Below are 10,705 nucleotides of genomic sequence, written 5' to 3'. Positions count from 1 at the left end.
GGGTGGGGTGGGGTGGGGTGCTAGGGTTAGTGTTGGTGGACGCCACGTGCTTGTGTGGGACGCCCGCTGGCCTTTCCTTTCCGATTTTCGACAAAAATCCCAAACCCCCTGCACGACGAAGCGGTTTCACGAGCCGCTCCACCACCCACCCCCCCCCCCCCCCCCCACCCCCACCCCTCCCCAAACCCTGCAGCCGCCCCTCAACCCGCGCCCCCCCCCCCCCCCAAACCCTGCCCTCCCCCCAACCCCGCCCTCCCCCCCAACCCCCTTCTTGATCGAGTTAAAGTTTCCTGGCGGGAAACTGGGAGGAGAACTGAGGCCCGTAAAAACCTAGCTCCCTTCCCCCTTTCTCCTCAAAACCCTACCTCCACTTCTCCTTCCTCGCGCCTCCAAAACCCTAGCTGAAAACCAGAGGGGAGAGGGAGGAGAAACCCTAGAATTCCAACCTTCTCCTCGTCAAAGCCTCGCTCCGTCGGGCGATGGCGCTCTACCTCCTCTTTGAATCCGCCTCCGGCTACACCCTCTTCCACGCGTACGGCCTCGACGAGATCGGCCAGAACACCGAGGCCATCCGGAACTCGGTCCTCGACCTCACGCGCTTTGGCAAGGTGGTCAAGCTCGTCGCCTTCCACCCTTTCTCCTCCGCCCTCGATGCCCTGAACCAATGCAGCGCCATCTCCGAAGGTGAGCTCCGAACCCTACCTTCCCCCCCATCTGCTGCCCATTTGGGGTTCGAAGTTAAATTTATTCGATTTTGTTGCGGGCTTCTAGGGCTCATGACCGATGCGTTGAGGAACTTCTTGGAAATCAACCTTCTGAAACCAAAAGAGGGGAAGAAGGCTAAGTTCAGCCTCGGCGTTGCAGAGCCCAAGTTTGGGTCTCAGGAAGTGACCAAGATTCCTTGCCAGAGCAATGAGTTTGTTCTCGAGCTCCTTCATGGTGTCAGGTTGCACTTTGATAGGTTCATTAAAGACTTAAAGGTTGGATTTTTGTCACCTGATTGAGTAGTTTATATCTGCTATAAGTTATACTGGGTTTTCATGTAAAGATGATGTTGTTCTGTTTATTTTGTCTTTGTGGTTATAGCCATCAGACTTGGAGAAGGCTCAGCTGGGTTTGAGTACAATCATTGTTCAGGATCTCGGTCATTTGTTACAACAATGATTATACCGGTAATATGTTTTTGAGTATGTACTGGTTATATTTTTAGTGAACTGCCTGTGAAACAGTCTATGGGATAGTTTTGGCTATTGTAAGATAGACAATTTGCTGTAAGTAGATTTTTTATTCTAGTTTGCTGCAAGTATATTTTTGGAATTCTTTTATGCAAGTAGATCTGATAGTTATTCTAGTTTTCTTATTTTGTAGTGGCTATATGCTAATCTAAATTACACTTTGCAGCTGGAGTTTAATAGTTCTGAAAATCTTGAATTTTCAGAATTCTATAAGAAAACTCATACCAAGAAGAACAAAGAGTGAATTGATCCTATTTGCGCCGTGAAACATGTAGGTATCTAAAATCTCAATAATTATTTAAATCAGTTTCTGCTTTTGTAAGGTTATATACATTTAATTCTGTTGTTACCTTTGCATGGACAGTCAAAGATGTTGAGCTTGCGAGAAGAATCTTCCCAATCCGGTGTGCAATTAACATCAGAGGAGATGTATAGGCAGGCACTTGGATGAATAGCAAGATCAGATATTTTTGGAATTTTTAATTTATATTTTAATGTGTTTGGTGATGATTATCACCTTAACATATGGTATGGATGAAACATTGTGATGTATGGTTAATAGGTATGCTTGACTTTAGACTTATAGATGATGATATTTATAATGAATGATTATGGATTCTCCAACATTATGTATACTTCTATTTGGATGAGAAAATGTATTGTGCAATATGGATATTGGATAGGCTGTGTTGGTTGTACAGAATTTGGAACGAGCCCAAAAATAAATATTAAGCTTATAATTTGAATTGTTAATTAAATACAGGTTAATACTTTCTGCCACTAAAAAATGTTTGTTGCCAATGCATTCAAATACATTCTGCGACCAAACTATTGGTGGGGGAAGATAGACATTCAGTGACCATTTTTTTGGTAGCGGAAGACAAACCTTCCACGACCAACTATTTGGTCGGTGTTGAAATTAGCGACAACAGATTTGGTCGCTGATAATTTTCTTCGGCAACCAAATGTTGGTCGTTGTTGGTGTACCTTAGGTGACCACACAATATTGGTCGCCAAAACCTTTCAGTGACTAGGGTTCGGCGACGAAGGGTATGCTAGTCGCGAAAAGGTTTCGGCGACCAAATATGGTTATTCGGCGACTAGAATCTTAGTCGCTGAATATGTATTTTCTTGTAGTGTTATAAGATAATTTAATTTAATGTCATATCATATATAATATTCTTAACTAAAGATTTAATAATTTTGCAGAGAATTTTTAGTTGCTCAGTGATGAGTCAACCATAAAATTCATCCTAACCCAAAGATTGAGCAACAATGGTTGTTTGAGTTATTTTCTAAATGGCTTTTCAAACAAGTTAGACGTATAATACATTAGGATTTTTTTTTGAATTTTGGTGGACATTAACATTGAATAATTAATCATTACTTGTATCATATTTTTAGGTACCAATGATGATGGAGAGAAATTGTTTCGATGAATTAATAGTCATTACTCGAGGTCCGAACGATATTGTCAAACAGATAATGGTTTCATCATCAATGGCATTAAATTTTATACTAAATAACGTGAGAAATTTAGAAAAGCCTAAAAATAGTAGAGTTATGGTAGAAGCGGATGGAAAAACTTATTATGGTACCCTTATAGATATTTATGGAGTTGGATTATTATGAAAAGTTTAAGGTAGTATTATTTTGATGTGATTGAGTTGATATAAACTTATCTAGATGTTTGAAGCAAGACATAAATGAGTTCACCACTTGTGAATCTTCTAAGGTTGGTATATACTGTGTGTTATTGAAGGATAACTCATTCATTTTTTCATCTCAAGCTCAACAAGTGTTTTTTTGTGCAAGACTCAAAAGATAAGGAATGTGCTATTATCATTAAGAGCTAAACCTAAAGACTTATATGATATGGAGAAAGAGTTGGAACAAAAGGATGATGAGATTTATACTCAGTGTATGCCTTATAATATTGTGCTAACTAATGACTAAATGCCTATAATAAGTTTGGTTAGGATGGATGCTGAAGGAGAGAGTAATAATTCTTGATTCTTATTAGTAAGAAATATTTATGATGTATACCCTTGTATGAAATATTATTTTCTTTTATCATGTTTGTTTAATAGATATCAAATCTTGTTAGCATTTTATTTAGTATTGATTTTTATTTAGCTAATATTAATTTTTATTTATGCATCCTAGATAATATCATGCGCCGAGAGAAATGATTTAGAGATGTGGAGTTTCAACATTCTCAGGCTTTTGATTAATCCTTGCAGTCCTAGGACCCAACAACATGAGCCCTAGTCTCAGCACGAGCTCCTACTAATTTTTCAAGCAAGAAGGTTAGTATGGATGACTTGCAGCTAGATCCAGAATAATTTAATTAAAATATTATATTTTTATTCCTATTATGATTTAAATATTTTATTATATTTGACCTCATATTACTTAATGCATATATTTAAAGTTAATAACACTATAAAACAACGTTAAAAGATACACAGATGATGCAAATAAGTGTCATCAGTTGATAATTAACGATGCTAATTTGCATCATTAATTAGCAATGTAAATAAGCATCATTTATTAGATCCATCCACTTTATTGCCCAATCCTTGCTAAAGCGTCGTCCAATTAGCGACGCCTAAATGCCTCATTCTTCTTAACGCATGATGCAAACCAAAAATGTAGTAAAATTGTTTTTCATGACTGCAACTGGCCCGATGCTTTTGCGACATTTTAGAAAGCGTTCGGTATCTATCAGACAACGCTTCTCTGTGTCGCCAAATACATTGAAATGTCTCAGCATGCCAAATGTTTCTGTAGTGGCAGCACGGTCAGCTCTGATTTCATACGGCCATGGAATAACCAGCAACTTGCATCGAGTGGCGTCAGAAGCCACCAACGCAAAACTAGAACAAGTTTCCAAAAGATGACCATCAACGGACGAGCAGCAATCCAGTGCCCGTCAAGATGCAATGCAGGAGCGTTCGGACGTTAGCAAGTTAAAAGCATCTTGGATCGGTTCAAATGGTCCCAACAGCTACTCACTTCACTTGTGGACTAGAAGAGAAGCTCCATTCTGGGAGAATGGTCCCTCCAGTGGCTTGCAAGGGTCTGGATGTCATCCTTGACGTAGTTATACCACGAGGTTGGCTCTATTCCAGGGGCAGGAGTAGGACGTGGCTGGGAAAAGAGTAGTCTTCTCAAAGGGCAGCTTTCTAGTGGAAAATGTGGTGTGAATTGAAGCACTGACTTTTGGTGAGAAATAATGTTCTTGCGTTAGATCTTGGCATCTTGCTGCGCAAGTAAGCAATGGCGTCCTGAAAGCCGTGAAGAGGAGGACTCAGAGGGAGACCCCGTGACACTGATGCTGAGAGGTCGACGGGCGGAGAACCCCACACGTCAAAGTCTTGCATGGCCTTTTCTGAGGACGTTTGGGGTGCACATACTTATTTTGCGAGGCAAGCATATATATTAATAACAAAAGCAACTGAAATAAAAGCTTAGTTGGTGGCTTGATCCAGTGTTTCAGTACTTGAGATCCAACTTGGGGATGGAGTTTGATAGGCCAGTATTTCTAGTTGAATCATTCATTGAGATGGTTTCAACTATCGCAATGGTGGCTTGGCATGTCTTCATGCGGACTTCTGGTAGTTTCGGCAAATTTATTAAAGATTCTAAACTTGAGTGTGTTTGCAATTATAAATATTTTCCAAAAAAATTTGTTTCAAAAGGTCTTGAAGAAATTTCAAGTGTTGCTGTAGTTAATTACTTCTTTCAAAAAAATAAAAAATAAAAACAAAACAAAAAACTCATGTAATTAATTAGAACTGTAGGTGAGATCAACATGATCTAGCTTCTATCCTCGAGTCAAGAAGCCAACCCAATCACAACCTTCTGGTCATGGTGTAGTCTACCATGATGAGTAGGCCTCAACACAATATGCTGTCCCATATATTGTGCAGGATCTACTCACTCAAGATTATCCTGCGATAGCATTGATGGCTATGATTGATAGACTGGCCCTCTCTAGTCTACACCTCTTTCTTCCTCCTTATTTACCAGCCAATCGACAACTTTAATTTGTTTCATTACAATGTATATGTTGGACTTCATATTTAATGAATTTCTCGGATTGCAAAGGAAAATCCTGTGTCACCTGCTATATGAGTTTTATATGACTCTTAGGATATGTTAATATGCAAACGTCAATGATCCTTTGACTTTTATAAAACTTCAATCATGTTAATGTTTTGGGAAAAAGTACTTTCCAAAGTAGCACCCAATTCAAAACTTTGCTAAAAGCAGTTCTATATGCAGTATGCACTGACTATTTGCAAAGAACGTGATAATTGTGGTTTGAGCATCATCCAATTTGTGGAAGAGCTTCATGCTTCGGTAGATTCACAATAGACTGGCATAACCCAAAATGAAGATAATTTGCAAGTATCCATCAGAATATAAAAGCTTTTCTAACTTAAAATTCTATCCGATAAAAGATCTTTTATACATAGTACGTACGTATGTACATATATAGTTTGTGTGTGTGAGTGTGTGTTACACGATCATATAGTTTCGAAGCATCTTATAACAAGACTACTAGTCAAACAACTACTAAGTATGCAAATCCCTACCAAGAAAATCCAATGTAAATGCATGCTGATATGCGATGTTTACCAGTGGCCCATTCATTTATGTGTGGACGAAGGTCTGAAGGTTTACATAATATGAAATCACGAATTTTTTCTTCATAGGTTAAGAAAAAGCTAAGCAATTGCTCAGTTTTTGCTTTTGGGAGGTTATTCCTCTAACCATGACTTGCTTTTGTTTTGAATTTTAAGGTCTCTAAACTTTTCTTTCATTATCCTAGGAAATTGAGGCTAATGCAAGTTTTCCCTTAGGAACTATATAGATGTCGACACCTTTTTATTAGCTTATGCATGGATTGTAGCACGTCATTTTTTGGTCCCTTAAGCTCGAAGTCCTACCATCAAATAACTAGGAATAATTAGATAAATCTATCTATAAGAAGCCAATGCAACTTAGTCTAAACTCCAAATCTTTACATTCCACTCTAACTAATATAAAATTTATAAAAGCCAGACCCAAACCAACCTGATCTGACCCACTTGCAATGCTGCGATTCTAGCAAAAACTCAGCCATTTGTCTGTGGAACATTTTTTATTAAATCATACCAATGTCACGTAGCATTGCTCCAAAAAAAGATGTACACGTACCACTTCTGCTCATAGTCAATAAAGTATCCTAATTAGCTTTGCAAGGTCCGACACCATTACACCAGCATCAATTAATTAACACTTCCTGCGATAAAAAGAAGCTGACAAATTCCAAATCCAAATCTAACCCGAGAGTGAGGTTCAGCCGGGTTGACGACGCGGCAAACGACTCCATCAAAGATCGATCCTGGGGTCAAGTCAGGGTTAAAAAGTATCCAGGGTTTCTCGATACTCTTTTACCTTTATAAAAATTCCATATTTTTTTACTCCCCTTCTCAAGAAAAACGTGCCTGTTTTACTTTTTATTTGTAATAGGAGGAAGAATGACTCATTCTACCACTTGTAAAATAAAAGATCTTATCTTCACTTTCAATAAGTTGCAGTGGACCTCAAGTCTTCTCTTTTTACTTTTTATTGTGAGTGGTTGTCAAAGAGAAACACATAAGATGTTTTATAAGGTAATTAATTCTTTAGGGCTTGACTAATCTAAGACCTATTAGCAGAGAAATAGTTTTTGAAATAAAGTTTCTCTCGAAATATTTTTTTTGAGAAAATTTAGTGGAGAAATAGTTGAAGTGGACATGTGGATAAGGGACAAAAATCAATTTGGCATCCTCCTTCAGGAAGATGACAAAGTTTAAGCAGTGATTTCAAAATTCTCTTCACATCGAGATGTTTTATACAAAGAGAAACACATAAGATGTTTTATACAACCCTCCCAAACTATAGCACTTCATTCTAGGATATATGAATTATTTAGATATCAAAGTGGATTTGTAAAAAAGATTTATCAAATTGGTAATATTTAAAATTAATATAATTATCATAACCAGGATTTTTATTACCGACACAAATTAATTATGCCACCTCCTAGAAGACTATTTAACCTCATATTAGGCAACCGGGGTGTTTCAAATTGCATAGATTGTTGTCTAATCTTCACTTTATGTGATAATATCTCTCAATGAAAGGAATGGGATTTTATTTGTGCGAAAGAAAAACTTTCTTAAGTTCAAACAAGTCCTGATATAAAGTTAGACGTTCAACATTTGTGCGGTCAAATAGTATCAATAATAATTATAGAAAAACCAATATTAAGTCATTGCAGTTCTTGAAAAAATAATCAAATTTTAAATACTTAAATGGAAAGGATTTCCGATCATTATAGTTTAGAGATTCTTACTGCCAGTACTATCCATCTAATTTGGACTTAATTCCACTAATTTATTATTTAAGGCGTTTGCACTCCCTCACTTGACACCTACCGACCTCTTAAGTAACCATTAGATCGCATCCCTTGCCCAAAACTATTTGATGCCCACTCCATCACTTGACACCAGCCTAAGTAATTAACCATTTGGATCCCTTGTCCATCACTATTTGATGCCCCCATGTTTTATCTTTCTCTCATTGCCTCACGCCTTCTTATAGTGTAATCGATCTCTTCTGTTGCTATAAATCTGAAAATGAAAAATATAAAAAAAAAAGAGAAAAAAAGTATTATTACTTCCACCTCAAAGAGTTCCCTGATTGCCTAAAAACTACAGGAGATCTGATTCAACGTGGGTTTAGAACTTATAAATTTCAACTGACCAATAGGCCTATTTTTGTCAAATAAATTGAGGTTGCCAATTGGTTTAGTTGGTAAAAGTTATTAGGTGTTGATAAAGTGATCCGGATTTGGATGTCACCCTCACTCAACTTAGACGCAGCTTTCTCTCCCATCCTACATTTCAAATATAAAAAAGTAAAAAGAAAAGAAAAAAAATAAAGAATGATTCATTAAGGAGAAATGTGAAAAAAATAATTTATAAAAAATGCATATTCTTCTTTTTCTCTTCGATAGTGTGCAGTTGGAGGGTAATGCAAGTGAAGGGAACCGTAGTTCTTAGAGTCAAACGCTCAATTGAAGAGAAATTAGATTAAAGAATTTTTGCTCAATAAAAAAGTTGGGCTTCAAAAAGATTTTATTAATATGCAATACTTAGCCAAGTCTTATTATAATATATCAAATATATATAAAATACCCTAACCCCTAGTTTGGGCATTAAACTAGATACATAAATCACATTAATATTAGCAATAAAAACAAACTAAAATTACTTAATCCAAAAATAGAAATTCTACAAAGTTCAGGGATGTTTCTATTGAAAAATACATAGGAAGAATGAACAAAATTTGGTTGTCGAAGGCTTTGCTCAACTCACTAATTCTTGTGAAAATCGGGGTAGTCCAACTAATCATAGCATCTGATGGGAGGCAAAATGCATAGTCCTACTCTAGTGTGGAGCCACCTAATTCCGGCTTTACAGATATCAGAGCTAAGCAGGCTAGACCTCGGTCCCGCTAAGAGCCAGGCCGACCTCGGACCCTGTCGAAGGCTGAGCCGACCTCGGCCAGAGGTCAGGCTGACCTCGAACCCCGACGAAGGCCGAGCCGACCTCAGCCCTATCAACCTTGATTCCGTCAAAGATTCTGCGGATCCTCAAAATAATTTAAAAAGATATTTTCTAAATCCTCCGCCAGCGGGATTGATCTCTGGGATTCACACCGCCTCCAGCTAATGGCCAGCTGGTCATAGTTCGGCCCTAGACTTCAAGTAACGGTCGAGACCCTCACCCTATAAAAAGAAGGTAGGCAAAGGCCCTCGGTAAGCCATTACAAGCAATAGAAAGCTATTAATAGCAATACAAAGCAATTCAAAAAAGAGGGAGTACCTTTTCAGAAACTCTGCTAACTTAACCATCGGAGGACCTTCGCCGGAATTTCCGGCCAAGGCTTTGTGCAAGTACTCCGGAGCGCAGGAGGTGGCTCTATTTTTCTCCATCCCGGCCGGCATCTTCTCGGCTTCCTCCGGCTTGGACACCCTCAGGCCAAATTTCAACCACAACAGCTCCTACTAGCTACCACATCAAACAGTGTGTGGATTTGGGGGATATCAATTGATACAGATGACTGACAAAGAGGCTAGTTTCAACCATTTAATTTTATGATTTGCATGGAGGGAATATAAAATTCCTGAGCTATAGCAATTATACGCGGTTCTTTCTGAAGGATAAAGTATAATAAATGTTCATGGATCATAAAATTACGATATTTCATATATTTTTTGTGCTTGTTTCTAATGAAATTATGGGCTTCTATTGAATTCAGTCTTGAAAGTATTATTGGTCTATAAAGTACTTTGGAAGGAGTAAGACATTCCTAAGATCATGGAATAAAATGCTCCAATCCAACTAGCTTACCTCGAAAAATAGAATGTCAACCATTTTCTCGTTGTTTGATTTGTTAAAAAGTTTTTTCTTTTGAGAAATGAAAAGACTATCATTATAATTTAGAAAATTGTAACTTCCTGTTTTAGCAAAAAGATAAAATTTTCAATAAATATGAACAAACAACAATGAATAAGCATCTTTAGAAGATAATTAGCTTGGTCTTTTGCCTTGCAATGAAGCAAACATTGTGGAAAATTTAGTTTAATGAACTTATTGTGGTAGCAAATATCTGGGATGGTATGGTGCGCAAATATTTGTCTACTTTATAACTCATGCGGCAATCTCGATGCACCTGAAAATTTTTCAACATGTTCTGGTTGGGCCTCGTCGAGTAAACCCGAAAGCTGAGCTAAGCAGACCAGAAGTGGCCAAACTCTAAGGCCAACACCTCTCAGCCTACCTTAGCGACTTTGGCTACTGATCGAAGCCGAGCAAAACCATCCCTGTGAAAAAAAGCACCTCAATTATTTCATCTGAAAAGCATGTACAATTCTATCATGTGCTAGGTTGTTACAGCATATCCCCAAAATTGTTATGCCACATCAACCGTATGTTGCGGCACGACTTCAAGCTTGTTGGAATACAATTTCAGGAGATTCCAGGCTCCAGCAAAAAAGATTAGGTCCAAAATTTCTCAAGAGGGAGGAGGAGGGAACTCATTTGAACTAGGGAAGATTTTATGTTTTTGCTATTCTTTCTTCTTCCTTTATTTCTATCAGAAATTTTTCTCTTATTTAAGCTTGGGTTCGGTCACAGTCAATCCGAGCTCTCATCGTCACAGATCTTCATTTATTATCTTCTAAGACCACGAAGGTGGTAGTCTCAGAGATTCTGTGTGGAAGAGTGAGAACGAAAGGGAGAGGTCATCTTGCCACGGTTGATGGTTTGCTTGCAGACGCGGTTGCCCTTGCCGGCCCCACTCCCACCCTTTAATCCTTCTCGCCAAAGGAAAAAGTCCCACGCGTTCCCTCCTCCCCACGTGCGCCC

At 38.2% G+C, this 10,705-nt stretch overlaps 2 protein-coding genes across 3 annotated transcripts in view; both read left to right on the top strand.

Moving 5' to 3' along the window:
• Positions 1-348: 348 nt before the first annotated feature.
• LOC120112400 (nucleolar protein 56-like) lies at positions 349-1,868 on the top strand. 2 transcript variants are annotated; one of them, XM_039131699.1, is made up of 5 exons: positions 349-684; positions 772-980; positions 1,087-1,172; positions 1,402-1,506; positions 1,600-1,868. In XM_039131699.1, exons 1-3 carry the CDS (start codon positions 480-482, stop codon positions 1,162-1,164), a joined length of 492 nt encoding a protein of 163 aa, XP_038987627.1. In that variant the 5' UTR covers positions 349-479; the 3' UTR covers positions 1,165-1,172; positions 1,402-1,506; positions 1,600-1,868. The 2 variants fall into 2 exon arrangements, with proteins under 2 accessions (XP_038987627.1, XP_038987628.1); XM_039131700.1 differs by having other exon boundaries at positions 1,402-1,510; positions 1,600-1,861.
• Positions 1,869-4,232: 2,364 nt separating this feature from the next.
• Positions 4,233-10,705, top strand: part of LOC120112539 (DNA gyrase subunit B, chloroplastic/mitochondrial-like) — a 24,293-nt gene continuing 17,820 nt past the window's right edge. Inside the window, exon 1 of the mRNA XM_039132108.1 lies at positions 4,233-4,337. Coding sequence (XP_038988036.1) covers positions 4,233-4,337 — 105 coding nt within the window. The remainder of the gene's footprint in view (positions 4,338-10,705) is intronic.

This window comes from Phoenix dactylifera, chromosome 11 (assembly GCF_009389715.1).
Source record: "Phoenix dactylifera cultivar Barhee BC4 chromosome 11, palm_55x_up_171113_PBpolish2nd_filt_p, whole genome shotgun sequence".
Classification (NCBI taxonomy): Eukaryota; Viridiplantae; Streptophyta; class Magnoliopsida; order Arecales; family Arecaceae; genus Phoenix; species Phoenix dactylifera.
Note: the sequence above shows the minus strand (reverse complement) of the source record. Positions and strands in the feature narration are given on the sequence as shown.

Excerpts from the sequence above, each read along its gene's own strand:
- LOC120112400 (XM_039131699.1), top strand. The coding sequence starts at position 480 with ATGGCGCTCTACCTCCTCTTTGAATCCGCCTCCGGCTACACCCTCTTC. Across the intron at positions 685-771 it reads ATGCAGCGCCATCTCCGAAG|GGCTCATGACCGATGCGTTG; the intron begins GTGAGCTCCGAA and ends GCGGGCTTCTAG. Across the intron at positions 981-1,086 it reads GGTTCATTAAAGACTTAAAG|CCATCAGACTTGGAGAAGGC; the intron begins GTTGGATTTTTG and ends TTGTGGTTATAG.